The following is a 19,928-nucleotide window of genomic DNA, read 5'->3' as shown; positions in this document are numbered from 1 at the left end:
TATTCTTATTTCACTACCATCAGAGCATAATACTTCAAATTTTGAAGTTATTTGTTGAAATTTATTATGATAACTTTGGAATTTTCTAGTATACTTATATAACTAATAATACTTTAACTTTATTCAACCAAGGTGATACTAGATATAAAAATCTATCTGGATATTATGTACTACAAAATATTTTTAATTATCATTTCCAGATCTTATGATTCGTGTATTTTTTCGCAATAAATGGGAAGAAATTATATATGTTGAGATTGGAAAATGGAATTGTGATGATGAAAAAATTCGTAGTGATCATAATAAACTGGTGCAACTCTGTATGGATGGTAGTAATAAACTTTTTAAAATATGTGAAAAAGAACCTCTTAATAGAAATTATATAGGGTTTGGTGTCAATATCGCAGGTGAATGTATTGAAATATATGGATTGGTACATGAAAAAGGCGTCAAGTACTACTTTCCAGTTTCAAGAGCAAAAATACCCTTTCGCAAAGAATCAGCACAAGAAGTGCAAATAGTTGGCACTATATATTATTTTTATAATATAAGAACCTAATAGAATGCATCATCATCATCATGGATCTAAAGTAATGCAGGAAGTAAGATAAAATAAAAGTTTAAGTTACCTACCAATGCTTATTATGCACTCAATGATTAAAGCAAAGAATTCCAGCTCTCATTTTCGCATATTTCTTAGGACAACTCATAGAACAAAAGGAATGATTTAAACTTTTTTAATATCAAATTGAAATACAAAAAAACTTTAGGAATCAGTGCAGATGTCTTAACTATGGTAGTTCTGGCTCTTACTAGTCACTTATCTAGGAAGTAATTTCAACCAATTCTTACACAAAAATATAATAAGAGTATATATGTATAATACAAATTAACTGTCAAGAACATCATAGGCAACTTGACTGTAGTATAGCCAGACTAACAGTCAACAAATATCAAAATTTATGAGAGTAATGATTTTTGTAATCAAATTAATCCTTAATGAAATTTATTTAACACAAGAAAAGAAAGAGCTATGGGTTCTAATATAAGACATATCCAAAGCTTACCTGATAATGAGAATTAACATCATGAACTGTTTAGATATACAAAAATTATGAAGAGGTCAGATCTATTCAATGGTCACTTTTGCAAGTTTCTGATTCTCTTGCTGTATCAATATTAACATTTCTTTATTTTTTTTTTTATAAAACCACAAGTATTTTTAAGATAAATGTTCCCTCACTTTAATTTTTTTCTTGATAAGATAATGTTGTACAAAATAAATCTGACCAACAAAACTCATCAAGTCACATTAATGAAAATTTTTTGGTGGTGTTCTTGACATCTTATAGTGCTATTGATGGATGACTTAATTCAACCAATTTAGAAAATTTGAATGATCTACCATGTCTAACTCTTTTACTACAGTTTGTTTAATTATAAGTAAATCTCTACAAAAAAATTATGCAAATGGTACTGCTGCATATCATTTTACTCCAAAATTACAAAATTTCTTAAAATACTTTGACTATAAGTCATTTGGCAATGAGGCTAATAAAAACATAAAGTTATAGTGAAATTTAAATGGCATTTAAGATGGCATTCTATTAAAGCAGATAATTTTAGACTGATAATAGTGATAATAAAGAAGTTGACAATACAAATGTCAGTGAAAAGAAAAAATACAAGCAAATAAGTCCTGAACATCAATCACAAAACAGTAATAATCAATGCTTATTTTTCATTTTATATTAATTAATTTTTACTTTTACTTTAGATTATAGTGAAAATAAATTTAATTAGAAATTAATTAGTTACATATACAATTAACCCACTTTATAGGCACCTCTTATATAAGAACTCCCCTTCTTAAGACACACATTTTTTGGCCCAATTTTTATATATATATGTTCAACACTGAATTATAGAGTATATGTAAAATTAATTATTTTGCATGAATAAATTTGGTTTGTAATTGAACACTAAATACATGGTTTACAACTACTAATAATGAGAAATTTATAAATATTTAAATTTTCAATAGCTTTAAAGCTACTTTTTGCTTTTATTGTTTATACTAACTATATCAGGAAATAACTATAAATATAAATTTACAATAACAATTTAATAAATATACTATAAGGTTGCAAACGGTATATGCATTAATAAGTATAGGTGGCCTTTATTATAATTTTTTTTATTGTAAGCTAATGGGAATTAAGGAATTCCTATCATAAATTTTTCTTGCCTAAGTGATACCAATTTTTTATATTAACAATCTATCATTATTTATAAAGATCTTTTACTTGATTTAAAAAATTTTTGCTTAATGAAATTCCAAATAACTTTAATGTCATCAGCTCTTGAAAATGTGAGTAAAAAAGTTTTAAATTATTGATTTTGATTTCTCATGTTGATAATTAGATAATTTACAAAAAAAATTGATTTATTTAAATTACAAACTAAGAAACATGTAAATATTTTACTACTACTCTAATCTTAGTGTTTAAATAATCCTAAATAAAATGAAAAAAAGGAGAATATTTATATATATATATATTTTTAGATAAGATATAAAAAAAAGGAATTATTTAAATTACAAACTAAGAAACATGTAAATATTTTACTACTTTAGCTTTAGTGTTTAAATAAATCTAAAAAGAACAAAATAAAAATCAATTTCTGTTGAATGCATGATATAAAATATCAACTAGTTAAGAATTTTTTTAAAAATACAATTGATTGGTTAATTTTCATCTGTTTTAATATATAAATAATTAATTAAATAAAATTAACTTCATATAAATAATTAATTTTTTATATATATTATATAACATACCTAATGACTTCAAATCTTTAATTATATAATCATTCAAGTTATCACTTACTAGCACTTCATTCACATTTACACTAGCTTGTGAATCTTCAGACTTCAAATCTTTAATTATATATTCATTCAAGTTATCACTTACTAACAATTCATTCACATTTACACTAGCTTGTGAATCTTCAGTTTCAAGATTTTCATTCAATTTTTTACTATTGAAATCAAGTAAGCGACTTGTATAATGTGCTTGTGGATGAGATTCAGTATCAAGATCATTATGCCAAATTGGTGCATTTATAAATTCCATAACATTGTGTTTTAATTCTTCACTAATATCTTTGATTTCTTTTTCAAAAGGAAGATAAATCCATTCTTCAATAATATTTGAAACTTCTTCAGAAGTTGGCCTTTTTAATGGATCTTCATTCCAACACTTTTTCATCAAATCTACATAACATTGCGGAGTATTTTGAATAATTTCAGGACGTTCACCTTTACAAATACTTAAACTAAGTTGAATATCATGTTCTCTATTACTAAATGGTGATACTCCAGATGTAAATTCCCACATGATCATAGAAAAACTATATATATCACTAGCTGGAGTATGAGAATTGCCTCTTAAAATTTCAGGTGCCATAAATGGTACAACACCATAAATATCATATTTTTTCAAAAATGATTTTGCAGGTCGACATAATCCTAAATCACTAATATAAATTTTATCCTCATTTATAACATTATGATTTAAAATATTACCATCATGAAAATCACAATGAATAAGATTTTGTTTATGTATCTTATCAAGACCAGAAATAATATCATTCAACATATGTAATTTTTGTTTCCAATCATTTTTGATTATTTTTGTTAAATTTCCTCTTAAATTACCTTTGTTTGCATAATCCAATACAACCATATAATTCGAAGTATCTGGATTTTTTGTAAATCCATAGAATTTAATAATGTCATTTGAATCTAAACAACTTTCATGAAATCTCCACTATAAATTAAATAACAATAATACATTAGGATAAAATAAATTATAATTTTTTTTAAAAAAATAAATAAGAATAAATTATCATACTTCATTTAAAAATTCATTTAAATTGTCATTTAAATTCTCATGACATTTAAGAACAACATCTCTATTTTCATCATTATTACCTAACCAAATAGCTTTATATATAACACCAAATCCTCCTTTATCAAGATATTCAACATTTTTAAATTTATTATAAGGAATCCATTTTAATCTTTTTTCAGAAATAAATTCATCAATAATCGTATTTCCACTTTTTCCAAATCTATATAAATTTGAATATATTGAAGTTTAAATTATTTAATATAAAATTTAAAATTATAAAAAAAATGGTAATAATAATATCACACTTACTCTAAAATTTAATTAGGATTTAATAGTCGAATATATATAAACTTAGTTTCTGTATAAATATACATTTATAATAACCCATAATTAATAACTTACCAACTAAAGTAACAAATAAAGAATTCAGTTAACTAAAATTATAACTGAAATAAACATTATATAAATAAAACAATGGAAATAACTAATAACTCACATGCTATAGCATATTATTAAATAAAAGAATTTAGTTAGTTTAAATTGTATGTAAATATTATATAAATATGTAATAATAGAATAAAATGAATAATTTGTAACTTACAATCTATTAAATAAAGAAATTAGTTAGTTTAAATTAATGTAAATATTATATAAATAAGTAATAATAAAATTAAATAACTCACCTCCTATATTATTAAATAATATTTTAAATAAAGAATTTAATTAGTTAATATACATATAAATATATTATAATATGTAATAACAAAATTCAATAAATAATTTATAACCTACCAACTAAAAGAAATTACCAAATAATTTTTTAATAAAAGAATTTTGTTTAATTTAAATAATATGCAAATATTATACAAATATGCGATAGAATTAAATAAATGACTTATAACTTACTAACTAAAAGTAATCACCAAAAATAAAGAATTAGCTAGTTTAAATTATACAAATACATTTTTATAAAGATGTGATAATAGAATTAAAAAAATAACTTACGAGCTATATTAAACAATTTTTTAAATAAAGAATTTAGTCAATCCAAAAATTAAACGCAAATATTATGACAATAGAATTAAAAAAAACTTACCCCCTATATTATTAAATTTTTTTAATATAGAATTTGGTTAGCTCAGCTTATATACAATATTATATAAATATGTAATAATAAATTACTTACCCCCTATGTTATAAATAAAGAATTTAGTTAGCTCAAATTATTTATAAATACGTTATAGTAATAGAATTAAATATATAACTTGTAACTTACCAACTAAAGAAATTATAATCAAACAGTTTTTTAAATAAAAAATTTAATTAGTTTAAATTATATGCAAATATTATATAAATATGTAATAATCTAAATAACATACGAACTATATTAAATAATTTTTAAATAAAGAATTTAGTTAGTTTAAATTATATATAACCATTATAATAATAAAATTAAATAAATAACTTACTCCCTATAATGTTAAATAATTTTTTATAAATAAAGTAGTTTTAGTTGTAATTAACATATGAGTATTATATACTGTACGGTTAAATAAATTTATAAATAACTTACTTCCTGCATTAATTTAAAAAATTATAATTAGTTTAAATCATATATATAAATTTATATATATATTATGTAAAATATGTAATAATAAAATTAAATATTAACTCACCCCCTATATTATTAAATAATTTAGAATTATGTTAGTCTAAATTATATGCACGTATTTTATAAATATGCAATAATAGAATTAAACAAATAACTTACGAACTATATTATTAAATAATAAAGAATTTATTTAGTTAAATCGTATATAAATATTATATGAATATGTAATAATAGAATAAAATAAGTAACTTACGAGCTATATTATTAAATAATTTCAAATAAAGAATTGTTAGGTTGTATTATATGTAAATATTATATATATGTATATAATAATGGAATTAAATAAGTAACTTACACACTATATTATTAAATTAATCAAGAATTTAGTTAGTTAAAATTATATTTAAATATTATATATATTAGAATTAAATAAGTAACTTACCAGCTATATATTATTAATAATTGTTTTAATAAAGAAATTAATTAGTTAAATTATATAAGTATCTTAAAATATGTAATAATAGAATTAAATAGTAAGTAACTTATAACTTACGTTCTAAATAATTTACAAATAATTTTTTAAATAAAAAAATTTAGTTGATATGCAAATATATTATAATATGTAATAATAGAATTAGGTAAATAACTTACGAACTATATTATTAAATAAATAAAAAATTTAGTTAGTTAAATTATTGTTATATGCATATATATATTTTAATATGAATAATGAAATTAAATAAATAACTTACGGACTATATTATTGTGTAATTAAGAATTTAGTTAATTTAAATTATATGTAAATATATTATAAATATATAATAATAGAATTAAATAAATAACTTACCAACTATATTAATAAATGATTTTTTTGAATAAAGAATTTAGTTAGTGCAATTTATATATAAATATGCAATAATAGAATTAAATAAATAACTTACATTCTATATTATTAAATAAATTTTAAATGTTAGTTTAAATTATTATAAATATTATTAAGTAATAATGAAATTAAATAATAAATAACTTACTCCCTATATATTTAATAAATAAAGAATTTGATTAGTTCAAATTATATGAAAATATGCAATAGTAGAATTAAATAAATAATTTATAACTTACGTTCTAAATAAATTCCAATTTTTAAATAGAAAATTTATTAGTTTTAAACTATATGTAAATATTATATTAATAAAATTTAGTAAATTACTTATAACTTACCAACTAAAGAATTTACCAAATAATTTTCAAATAAATGATTTTAGTTAGTTTAAATTATATAAATAATAGAAATATTTGATAACATATAACTTACACCCTGTAGTATTATTAATTATTTAATTAGTTAAATATTAGCATAATATAAAAACATACTGTAAATTAAATATATCACTTACAATCTAATCATTTAAATGAAAATATATAATTAGTTGAGTTGTATAAAATATTAAACGAATAAATATAATACCAATAATTATTATAACTTACCATCTGTAATATTATTAATAATTAATAATTATTTAAACAAAAATTTAGATATTTCAATGTTATGTAAAATAAAGTAAAAAACTAATGATTTAAATAACAAATAACTTACCAACTATAGTATTATTAATTATTAAATGAATTATTTAATTATATGAAATATAACAAAAATAAGTTAATTCCGTTATTATTCAATTATAAGATAACTATTAACTTACGAGCTAAATTATTTAATATAATATTATTAAATAAGAACATAGTTAGTTTAAATTAATGTAAAAGTTACATTATTATAATTATGGTATCATTTACAAATAATTTTTTAATATTTTATATTGTTTAATATCATTATAGTTACCTTTAGATTCCTTGGTACTACTTGAAACTGTTGAAATTTGATTAAAATTTTAGAATAATGCTAATTTGTATTAAATGTTCATGTATTGTGTCTTTTACCTTTGTGAGCCATTGCTATAAAAAAGAATGCAAATATTTTTTTGTTTTCCAGGCAATAATATTTATGCAAAAATACATGTGTTGATAAGTGCTGCATGTACAACAAACAAAGCTGAACAGATGCGATCCGAAACCTGTCTATCCGGATAATCCGCCTTAAATCCGATCCGAACCCCAGATAGCGGATAATTTTCTGCCGTCACGGATAAAATCCGGATTAATCCGCCAGATAATCCTTTATCCGTTTATTACCCGTTGTACTGTATATATATATACAATATAATTAGAGAAACAATACTGTTCAAAAAATCGCAACGTCCGAGTCACGTGATTTAATGCCGGCCGGCACTACAAATGTTTTGCCAACACTAGGATTGATTTCGGATATTCGGATATCTGCAATCGGGATATACGATAGTACAATTTTATACAACACTGATATCTGATAAATTTGTGAGTTTTCAACCCGCGACGGACTATCTATAGATTTCCGGATCGCATCTTTATCATTGTGGCGTAGCAAGAATCACGAAACAGAGAAAAAATCATTAAGTAGAGGCTTATTTAGGTGATAAAGCTAATTTTTGAATTTTATATCTGAATTTTGACTTACTGTATTTTTCCGCCTTAAACTGATCGGTAATGATGATGATATTACTATGGGATTGTAAAGCTTTATTTTAAAAAATATTTATGAAAGTATTATGCCACAAGGAAAACCTGATACACATTAGAATATGCACATATTGATGACATTGTTTGAATAAGGTGAAGGTGCATGAGACAATTTTTTTTAAGACAAGGCTATTTTAAGAGAGGAAAAAATATCAGTCACCCGCATAACGAAAAAACTTAACTTTATTTAATGGTTGACATTTGAAATCTTTCTTCTATTTCATCTTAGATTTTATTATCAATTATATACTAATTTTATTCTAACGTGCCACGGCATTTTTTTTTTCTTTGCTTAAGTTGCATCAACAAAACGAGATTTGATCGAGAATAACAATAACATTATATTTGTATTTATTATTATTGCTATTATTATTACTTTTAATAAATAAATTAGACCAAAATACGTGACTTGATAAATAATGAACCTTTTGTGCATATAATTTTAATCCTATTATAAATATAGGTTTAATTTGGACTTTTATCACACTAAACGTTAATGCGATAACCCGTGACCAGAACTGCAGATCATTTTACCAGAATTAGGTTGATAATTTCGCCGAAAAAGATTTCTTGTAACATGTAACCATTCTATCTGAAAAATCACTGATAAAATTACTATCAAAAAAAACATAGGTGTACAACAGACGTCAAATAAATTACCGGAGACTGACTTTTCCCAATCGTACATGCAGTTATTGTACAAAGCACTTTATACGTTGACATTACAACCCTTTAACTGTCCTGAGAGGTACAATACATGACGGCATCTTTTTCGTACGAAAAAAAAAAAGAAAAAATTATAAATTTTTGTATAAGAAAATTTTCGGAGAGTGGAAAGAAATATTGTCGAATTTTTTTTTTTTGATTAAAAAATTTTTATTTTCGTGATGTGACGCATAGTTTTAGAAAAGAAATATTTATTTATTACCTAATAGCATAAATACATTTGCAGAAAAATAATATATAATTGTAAAGAAAAAGAATAAATAAAATTTAACTTTATAAAATTTTCTAAAATTTATCCTCCAATTCTTCTATAAAACTTACTTCACTATTAATAACCAAATCTTTATATTTTTGAATTTTGATATCATATAACTCAAATTCCTTCACTTCATTTTTCAATGAAAACAATTCCTTTTTAACATAGTTTCTAATAGTTGATGTACCATCTGAGAAATAATTAATAATAGCCAAATATTTGACTCTTTTCTTTTTCATAATATATTCTTTTATATAAGATATAATAAAATCATAAATATCATGACCTTTCTTATCATTAATTCCCCCATTTTTGATTAACAATTTTTTAATAAAAGTATTCTGAGAATTTTTTAAGAATATTTCAAGATCATTTATATATTTAATATTAAGAGTCAAATTTAAATATTCTAATTTAAGAGGAAGTATTTGATCTAAATTTCGTAATATTGATGAACTAAGTTCAATATCTTTTGAAGATAAATTATTAGAGACACTGATAGAAAGATAATTAAGATTTTGTTTTGCATTTTCAGTTATATTGAATAACGGATGAATAATCCAATTTTTAAATAAAGTAAAACTAAGAAATTTGATATTTTCACAATATTTTGTAATTAATTCAATTTGTTGATCTTGTTGATTACATAAGAAAAGAAAACCAAATCTAATTCCAAAATTTTCTATAGAATCACCATATTTTTGTAATAATTGTAATAATTCATCAAATTGTAATTTTTCATTTAAGAATAAAGATTTTAACTTAATTGGTTTAGTTAAGTTAATTATTTGTTGAATAAAATTACTATCTAAAGTACAATAAATGATATGAACAGTTTCCAAAACATTTAATTGTTTAAATGCTTTGTCTAAATTGGTTATACCTCCAAAATTGATGCTATATAAAATGATTGTATTTAAAGTATTTGAATGATTATGATCTTTTGATAATAACAATGATTTATACAAAGGAAAAATAAAAAAACCTAATAATGTAATTTTTTTAAGATTTTGATGTAAATTAATCGTTTGTAATATAAGATTTTGAGTAGTATGTGCAAATACGGAACTCATAAAATGGAGATTTAAATTTTTAATATTATGAAAAAAATCTGGGGTTTGTAACATTAATTCAAGGACATCATCTAAACAGGCATCATAGTAATAATAATGGCTGACTTGAATTTCAAAAGTATGTATGTTTACTTCATTTTCAATAAATATTTTAATTAATGATATAAGAATTAATCTCTTAAATTTAGTTACTGAATTATTTTCAATATTTAAGTTTTCAATAACATTGTTAGACCATTTTCTAATAGAAGAAATAATCTTTGGTGTATATAAATATTTTAAAAGAGTGGGATAATTAAAAAGTGTATTTGAAGAATATAAATTATCATCAATTTTATACTCTTCTTTTAATTTTGCTTTTAATTCATCATTTAAATCATGTAAATATATTCCAATAAAGTTATAATTTTGTGTAGGAATAGAAAATGGATTTTCCCATAATAATGGAATTGATAAACGACACCATAATCTATTAACTAAAATACATGAATGTAATGTTGAAAAATCATTCCTAAAATATTTTATAATTTCATGTGTTAATTCGGGCAAATCTGAAAATATTTTTGAATATGACATTGTAAACGAAGGGAGAAAAAAGGAATGTAATATTGTAACACATTTTAGCAATTATATTTAATTCGGAAACTTCGGAATGTTAATTTTCCGGTATTGTCGCACAATTTGGGTGGTGTTACATGTTAATAATAGAGCGTAAAAATGTTGTGATCGCGATGATGATCACCGAAAATTATAATACTAGACCTTTTTTTTAATTTCATTTATACTTATTTGATTCTTTAAATAAAAAAGTATTTCAACAGTGTGAAATAGAATATTCTATGCAGAGTAAATATATAATGGTGTAGTTAGCCGAAAAATTCAGCCGAAGGCGCAGTAAATTTTCGGCTAACAACACCCAGCCGACCTGACGTTTTTTCCTTAAAAAATTTAAAAAGATCATTTTTTAATGAAAAACACCGAATCCGACGTTTTGTCATTAAAAAAAAATTAAAAAGATCTTTTTATTAATGAAAGAAGCTGAACCTGACGTTGTTTCATTAAAATAATTTAAAAAGATTGTGTAAAAAATGCCAAACCTAACGTTGCGGGTATTATTCAACTTTGAACCAGATTTTTTGTATATGACCCGGAGTATCTTAATCAGTGCAGTATGGTACAATGATTTTTATCAATCTAAAAATCTGAATCATTAATATAGATCAAATTTTGTTTAGTATTAGTTTATCAATATCGTTTCAGGTCATCGCTATAAAATTATAATATTTGAAAGGCAAAGGTTTGATTCTCATTATTGATTTATATAATATTGATAATTCATCTTTATAGTTTATTCTGTACATATTTTTTATTTAATTTCAGTGGAATTTTATGATATTCATTTATATAAAGTACATGAAAGTAAATAAATATTTTAAATTATGCTATTCCATAATTAGACGAAACTAATTGAAGAGTATATTCCAAATAAAAAAAATAACATACTAATTTTTATTAAAAAATGATTTTATGTCATTAAGGACAAAATTTTAATTTTCCAAGAATCTTAATATTTCATTCCATTTAAGCATTAGTAAATTTTATTATTCTTTTTAGTAATTTTTGTAATTACATACAATAATACTTTCTAATGAAGTATTTTTTAAAATTAATTTTTTAAATTAAATTAAATGATTTTTTTTTTTAACATATTTAAAACTAAGCTCACTAACTGTACTTAAAGAGCCCTAGTAATGTTACAATAATAGCGCAGCCAAATAATAATCTTCATATTGATACACAGTTCAAAAATGTGAAAAATGCTGCGCCGTTCGAAAATGCTAGTCAATAAATAACAAAGAAAACGTTTTTTACCATTTTTATTTAAAAATGCCGCGAAAACGTTTATTAATAAATAATATATTAATAAAAAAGTGGTTTGCAGCATTTTTATAACATTTTTAATAAAATAATGTGATATTTTTTGATGGGTATTACTAATGGTGATTATCACCACTTAATTCCCGGCCAAAAATTACAATTTGGCCAGAGTTATAAAATGCCAATTTATACTAATTTTGGCCAGAGTTAAAAAATACTGATCGCAAAATTTTAACTTAAATAATAAATATGTTAACAAATATTGATTTGGTGTTAACTATGACAAAATTTTGAAATTTTGTCAAAAATAACTTTTAGTAAAGTGAAAAAATTAAAAAATCATAACTTTACATTTTTCTCAAAATTATCTGAAAAATCGCTTCTTCTCATAAATTTACATATAAAACAACAACTGTTTAATTTAATATTAATCTTATAAATTCAAAAAATCGGACTGGTGAAAATCACCACTGGACATTCTCTTTTTTGATAACAATTTAAAAAAAAAATGCTACGCTACGTTCTTTGATAATAATTTGATTAAAAAACGTTTTACTAAATTTATATTCATACATTTTTATTATATATAAATTATAACTAAATAAAATATAACAGATAATATTTAAAGGCTCACTAACTTATACTTAATTACTCTAGTTAAAGATAGCAAATTACTACTTTTAATTAGATGCAAAATTTTGATGTGAAATCATGGGTTTCTGCAAAGTTTCATATTAAAGTAAACTTTTCTTGTTAAAAATCTTATTACAATGCGTTAGTTATTTCATGTTTCCGATACACAACATTTATCATAGAAGACATGATATGAAATTCGGCAACAGTTTTTTTGCTTTATCAATTACATAGCAAATCAAATTACAATACACTTAAATCAAACACTTGCACATCTCCAAATAAATATTCCTACTTTATCAAACAAAAAACATTGTATGTGTATAATGAAATATTTCATCCTATTTAAAATAACTACTATAACTATTATAACTATTATAATGAAAAAATGTATTACATAAAAGGGCAAGTTTTATTACTATTTTATTTTATCAATATAAAATGTAAACCCACTTGCCTATCCATAGACTTATTCCCTATTTACCACAAACTTCCAAATTAATACTAATAACCATTCTATACTTTATATAGCAGTTTAGCAGAAAGGCAACTAATTTTCATAATTTTAATTAGCCATGCCTGCGTGAAACGCGGGCATCCAGCTAGTTACATAATAAATTATTTCAATATTCAAAAAGAAATTAATATTCAAGACATTAAACATTTTGCTTAATTTTGAAAATCACTTTTAAAAAAATTAAACCTGTTTTAAAAACAATCAATTCTTGAGTACATGTCACGGAGTGTCTTCGGTATAAGTTTCATTGGTAAATAATTAACTATTTTATCTATAAGTAAAATCGCTCCAAGTACGTGGGTTCATAATTTGTCTTTCATACTTATTAATATCAGTTACTAAATTTTTAACATCCTTGAACTGTTTGTGTCCATCGTTTATTCGTTTATTAACAATATTTTCTTATTTCTTCTACAATTTCACGTAGTATTAATTTGTAATCTTTAAATAGTTGAATTTTTGATCGTTAAACATCGTAAGTTTAGGTAGATTCATAATCATTCATTTCATTCGTTATATTATTTAATACATTCATCTAAACAAAAAAAATAATTATTTTTGGTAATATTAATATGCATAAGATAATTATTATTATTTAAATAACCTTTTTGAATTAGAAAATGGATCTTGAATTGATTCTTCAGCTGATAAAAATATAAACACTCCGTGTTCATGTCGCAATTACTTTTTCGTTACCTTTTTAACGTTATTATAGGGACAAAAAACATAATTTTTAACGATCTCATAACGTATACATTATAAAGATTCTTTTTAAAATGACAAAAAAAGTGGAGGTTTTCAATACATGGAGAATAAATTATTATTTCTTTGACTATTATAAAGAATACCGATTCATGATTAGCTTTTTGAAATAAGGATATGTTCATAAACTGGTAAAATCGAGTCTTTTGAGAAGTTTCTTTTTCCTTGGATCAGATTTATGTGGAACCTTGATGGAAAGTGGAAATACATCATACATCATAAAAGTTTAATTTACTATAACAGATAATTTATTGTAATTTTATCAAAATCATGTGATATGTAATAATCACATGATTTACGCAGAAGTTAGTCGCAGGTACAAAAATTTAGAATTCGCTATAGACAATGGCCTCTATTTATTTGAATAATATGAAGAACTATGTAAAATACATGTAATAAGCTTGCAAACGAAAATTTGCAATTGTGGAATAAATTAGAGCAAATTATCAGTTCTTCAAAGAAATAAGTAAAGAGGTAAAACAATTACTAACTGATGCAAAAAATGTTATGATTCTTGAGTAACAGATAGTATACCTGAAGGGTACCTATACAATGAATTCAGAATCTAGCGACAGAGTTGGAAAGTCTTAAGTTACAATATCTTGATATACAATCCACCGCATCACAACAACATATGCATGGGGCGAATTGAGCGTACTTAATTTGAGATCAAAAGAATTAGATTCCATTTTAACTTTAAAAATAACAGAAATAGATACCTAAAATTTGAATTTTCATTAAAGATACGGGAATTACATAATTGTGAAATGAAACTTTCCTCAAAGCCATTTGATTTACAGATTGTTAAATCTGAACATGATATTCGTAGCCGATATGGCTGAGCAGACTTCAGTAAAGAATATTAGACGCAAAGTACCATTCCCAAGTAACAGAATAAGAAACGTTTGGCATTCAAGGGAGAAGTATCACTGGATTTTCATTTTTTCGTATACCAGAATCCTCTAGTTTTATGTTGCCAATACATCACTTTAAATGTGTTAAATGTGATAAAGAATTCTCACAAAAATGAAAAAACGTATAAGCTCAATAGTGTAAACTATAACTCGTTTATTACGATAATTAAATAGTATGTAACACATAGTAATATACAGTATCAATTACAAATTATTTTTCTTAAGATCGATATTTTAATAATAAAATTATTAATTTAGTTCGAACTTCGAAACTATTAAATTTCAAAATTGTGCAGCCATCTTTCAGATTCAATTTCATAAATTACTCTGTTAAATTATCATTATTACCGACTCACCATACACGGTCACGGTGTAAATAAACATTTGTTGAATATAATGTACCACTTAATTTGACCAATAAAATAATATAAAAACACCTTTGTGCCAAAATTAGAATTGGACTTATTAAATTGGAACAACTCATATTCTTTCTGTATAAGATTCTGATTTCTATACGAGGGCTTTATGTGGAACTGGTCGATTGTGAGAAAGCAAACTTTAAACGCAGTAACACACTCTTGATGCGCATCAGATGACTAATACTGCATTAACCCTTTAAGGATATAATAAAATGTTCGTCATCTGTGTGCAGATCGTCATCTGACACACAACAAAAACATTGATATTTTGTTTATTTTCTACTAAAAATATAAATTATATTTTAAAATTAATAAAGAAAAGTGATAGAGTAAATCAAAATAATAACATACAATAGTTGCCGTTATGAAACTGCGCAAAAAATTCACAAATATTCACTTTACAATGATATAAATGCGTTATCTAATCTATTATTTACTTTCAGGGGTGAGAAAATCAGAAAAATTTAAAATCAAATGGTTAGTACATTTTGGTCAAAAGTAATTCCATAAGGAAAAGTAAACATAGGAATATCAAGTTTTTATCCGCCATAATAGGGAATGGGCTGATGTCAATTACATTGATCAACATTGATCAACTTTTGATTATTTTATATCTTCCTTACCTCTTTACTATAATTAGTTTTATTAATTGCCAATTTCATAATCTATCATTTGTTAGAGATCGAAATTTTATTCATAATCTAAGATTATAATTCTCATCTGAAGATAAAGAAGTTAAGAAGTTTCGACACTACGTTTATTTATGGTAAATAGGAATCAATAAATAAAATCATTTACTCCAAACGTGAAAAATTTTTATATATATATGTATGTATACGGGTCTCAGGGTTTTTTCTTAACAAAAAATTTAAAAAATCCAAAAAAAATAGAAAATTTTTTTAAAAAAACCAAAAAAAAAAAATCCATTTTGAGCGGTAGCTCCATTCTTTTTTCCTTAATACAAAATGGACGTCTGATATAGACTTCATTTTATTTTTTTCCTTAATACAAGATGAACGGGCATTTACGCCCTAATTTTATTTTTTTGTCATTATACTACATTTTTTTACGAAACCCTTTATACGTCTTTTGCGTATACCCATTTTATACGTTAGTGCGTTTGATAAAACCAAATTTTTAAATTCGCCATCCGGCAAGCTTAAGAAGCACAGTTCTCTTTATTCTTTATACCAGAAATGGACTTTGTCACAAAAAAAAAAAGAATAGGGGTCGCGAATTTTTTTTTTTTTTTTTAACTATTTGTTTAGCTTGTCCTCTCAAAAACTTCTCCAGAATACAACTTCACGTATATTCTTAGCAGATCATTATTTTAAAGAACCCAAACTAAAACTCAGTCATGAATTCGTCTCGCACGATTCATTCTATTATTATTTTAACCTTTCTCGTAGGGGTCTCTCCTCGAGGTAATTATAACAGAATTCTTATAAAAAAATGTAATGTATTACACATCACTAACGATTCTATTTATTCATTTATTCATTTATTCACGATTATTCTTAGCGGATCACACACCAAAACTCAGTCTAAATTCGCCTTAATAAAAACGCCAGATAACTACCTCTCATAACACTTGGAACAAAAGAAATAACCTTTTACAGTACATACAGACAAAACATTTTCAGAAAAAAAAAAAAGAAAATGTGAAAGTTTGGGGTCGTGATGGTTTTTTTTTAACATAGCTCGTCCTTTTCGGGGACTTCAAGTTTGTCAATAACTAACAGTATTCGCATCTGCGATACAGTAACTTTACCATCTCCATCCCGCAAGCCAAGGAAGCATAGGATCTTTCTCGGGTTTCTTTATTCCAAGTTGTTACATAACCTTTCCCGCCAGTTCGATTAATGAAGATATACTCCCATTACTTTGATTCCTAAAGTCAAGGTAATAACAACAGAATTCTTATAAAACAAATGTATTACACGATTATATTTATTTATTTTATTATTTTTAAAAAAACATAGGAAAAGTCTCTCTCAGACACTTAGAAAAAAAGAAATGGACCTTTTACATAAAAAATAAAATCGTTTTCATTTTTTTTTTTTTTGAAAAAAAACAAAAAAAAAGTGAGAGTGATATTTTCTTTTTTCCTTTACTCGTCCTTTATGGGGATTAAAGTATTTTTGTCAATAACCAATCAGTACGCCGCTTGTCCGGGGTACTGTTCATTTGTTAATAAAATTTGTAACATATTGCATTTTACTATAAATTATTAATGTGCATTTTACCCTGTTTTACCTGTAAATGTATAAATGATTCATATTTGTGATTTCTTATCCGAGACAAAAGATACGATATCAATGTGTCAGATACTTAATTCTTTAAAAAGCCCGAATCCTGAAATATTTCTAATACTTCTGAACTGGTCAAATGGCATGACATCATGCGGATAAACTTGCCCTTTATTATATTGCTGCGGTTTTATAATCCAGATTAAATTTTATTTTGGTTGCGGACAACGTTAAGATATTGTATTCCATTCTAATTCTGGCCAATTTATAATATAGAGTCAATTTATTATGGTTTATTATGGATTTTTTAAAGTTTTATGACAGCACAAAGTATATTAAATACAATGTCTTAAAATAATTTACAGATCTTTAAAAAAATTATAAGGGCCAGTCCTCGTTTAATGACCGTGAAGGACAAGTATGGGATAAAATATTATTATTATTAATAACGTACTAATAATTTTAAACTATTATTCCTTATTTATAATTATTTTTTACTAAATTTTAATATAAATTATTTTAAACGTTATAACGAATAAAAATTATTGGTATATCAACTCTTTTTTCTTTTAACAAGTCATTTGAGATTACAAAAATTAGTCATCATTTAGGAAAAATATCTATAAAATTAAATTTATTTAAAGAAAATGTTCAAAATCATCCATTATCATCAAATAGTTTATAATTATAATAAAATGTTAGGTGTAATAATGTATATTTCTTAATTTACTTTGTTGTAGTGGTGTAAGGACTGTAAGGTTTAATATATGTGCGATCGCCCTTTAATAATTAGCAAGGCGTAGCAAAATTTATTTAAGTGTCATAAATTATCTTTGTGTGATAATAATACAAACCTTAATAAATAAGTTTCACAACGGTTCTTTATTTCACATGTCTTTATATCTAATTACGGAAATAATCAGGAGAAAATGGATTTTAGGCTTTTTTCACAAGCAAATTAGGAATAAATAATAAAAATTCATTATTTCCTTATTTTTTTTAAAAAAAAAATTATTTGCAAAAATAATTTCCTTTTTTAGGATCAAAAGAGTCGTACCTTAACTTACATGACTCACATATTATAAATAACTTATAAGGACATCCTTCTCACATTTTATCATTATAAATCTTTTTTTTTTTTTTTTAACAAACGAAATGGCTCTTAAAAGAATTCAAAGAGTTAAGTAACATGAAATGGTTCTCGTGTAATGAATTTAAAATTAATATAATTGAAAACGCTGTACGTTAAAAAAAAAAGAGTGTACAATAACAAAGTTGTCCATTATGATAAGAAAGAATATTCTTTTTTTAAGAATTTTTTGCATTATCAACTCGGATTCTTTGGGACAAATTATTTATTAAATTACTTTTATTCTTTACATACATATTTCCTATTAGGAATTGCTAGAATTACAACATGACCCGCCATCATGTTGTAGTGCTGGTCCTATTGGAAATGATATTTTTAAATGGGAAGCAAAAATTATAGGACCCGTATGTTGAATATAAGTCAAATTCATGTGATTTTATCTGCATAGACGAAACATAACTAATTCAATCCAACTACTTTTCTTAATTAGCCTGATACTCCATACTCAGGTGGTGTATTTTCCCTTGATATTCGCTTTCCTACGGATTATCCCTTTAAACCACCAAAGGTATATTTATAATTGAAGTTTAAGTTTTGTACATTTTAATAATTTATTAAAATATTTATGATATATTGTAAACACAGGTGAATTTTATAACAAAGATCTACCATCCGAATATTAATGATAGAGGAAATATATGTTTGGATATTCTAAAAGAAAACTGGTCACCAGCGTTAAATATTTCAAATGGTAAATATCCATAAAAAAAAATAATTATGATGATTTCATGCAAACAAAATTTAATCAAACCTTTTATCCTTTTTTAAGTTCTTTTGTCAATAACATCAATTTTCACCGATCCAAATCCAGGTATGTAACAATAAATTTTCAGCTGCTATTCTTTGTTCAAATATAATATTAAATATATATGCTTAATTAGATGATCCACTTGTACCTGAAATTGCTCAAGAGTACAAACATAATCGTGCTCGTTATGAAGCTAATGCTCGAGAATGGACTCGCAAATTTGCTAGTTAGATAATTTTACTTTAGTTTTATTGATATGGTATCATTTTTATTACGAAATTTCTCGTTTTCAATATTAGGTAATTAATAGATTTATCCGTCTATATCCTATTTGTACGACTTATATAATGAAAATAAATTAAATGATTGTGCGTTGCGTACTACTTAAATATAATTAAAGTCAATAGTTAAATATTTTGACAAACTCCATACAGACAAATGAATATCAAGAAATAATTTTG

The 19,928-nt window shown here is 23.7% G+C and overlaps 5 protein-coding genes across 5 annotated transcripts; 3 read left to right on the top strand and 2 right to left on the bottom strand.

The window, feature by feature from the left end:
• Positions 1-205: 205 nt before the first annotated feature.
• On the top strand, positions 206-559 carry OCT59_005904 (uncharacterized protein; the record flags this gene model as incomplete). The annotated part of the gene is made up of 1 exon (XM_025331708.2): positions 206-559. The coding sequence occupies one exon, from the start codon at positions 206-208 to the stop codon at positions 557-559; it is 354 nt and encodes a 117-aa protein (XP_025183909.1).
• Positions 560-2,746: 2,187 nt separating this feature from the next.
• OCT59_005903 (uncharacterized protein) lies at positions 2,747-3,398 on the bottom strand (the record flags this gene model as incomplete). Its single annotated transcript, XM_066140923.1, has 2 exons — positions 2,747-2,757; positions 2,840-3,398. The coding sequence occupies 2 exons, from the start codon at positions 3,396-3,398 to the stop codon at positions 2,747-2,749; spliced, it is 570 nt and encodes a 189-aa protein (XP_065997765.1).
• Positions 3,399-9,153: 5,755 nt separating this feature from the next.
• OCT59_005902 (uncharacterized protein) lies at positions 9,154-10,773 on the bottom strand (the record flags this gene model as incomplete). Its single annotated transcript, XM_066140922.1, has 1 exon — positions 9,154-10,773. The coding sequence occupies one exon, from the start codon at positions 10,771-10,773 to the stop codon at positions 9,154-9,156; it is 1,620 nt and encodes a 539-aa protein (XP_065997764.1).
• A 5,904-nt stretch (positions 10,774-16,677) lies between these two features.
• OCT59_005901 (uncharacterized protein) lies at positions 16,678-17,550 on the top strand (the record flags this gene model as incomplete). Its single annotated transcript, XM_066140921.1, has 6 exons — positions 16,678-16,744; positions 16,842-16,862; positions 16,977-16,994; positions 17,083-17,134; positions 17,189-17,222; positions 17,303-17,550. 6 exons carry the CDS (start codon positions 16,678-16,680, stop codon positions 17,324-17,326), a joined length of 216 nt encoding a protein of 71 aa, XP_065997763.1. The 3' UTR covers positions 17,327-17,550.
• Positions 17,551-18,724: 1,174 nt separating this feature from the next.
• Positions 18,725-19,698, top strand: OCT59_005900 (Ubiquitin-conjugating enzyme E2 4; the record flags this gene model as incomplete). The annotated part of the gene is made up of 6 exons (XM_025314986.2): positions 18,725-18,748; positions 18,968-19,063; positions 19,150-19,227; positions 19,305-19,410; positions 19,489-19,530; positions 19,601-19,698. 6 exons carry the CDS (start codon positions 18,725-18,727, stop codon positions 19,696-19,698), a joined length of 444 nt encoding a protein of 147 aa, XP_025183911.1.
• Between the last annotated feature and the right edge of the window lie 230 nt (positions 19,699-19,928).

Source organism: Rhizophagus irregularis, chromosome 14, assembly GCF_026210795.1.
Source record: "Rhizophagus irregularis chromosome 14, complete sequence".
Taxonomy (NCBI): Eukaryota; Fungi; Glomeromycota; class Glomeromycetes; order Glomerales; family Glomeraceae; genus Rhizophagus; species Rhizophagus irregularis.
The sequence above is the reverse complement of the archived record's forward strand: the minus strand, read 5'-3'. Positions and strand labels throughout refer to the sequence as shown.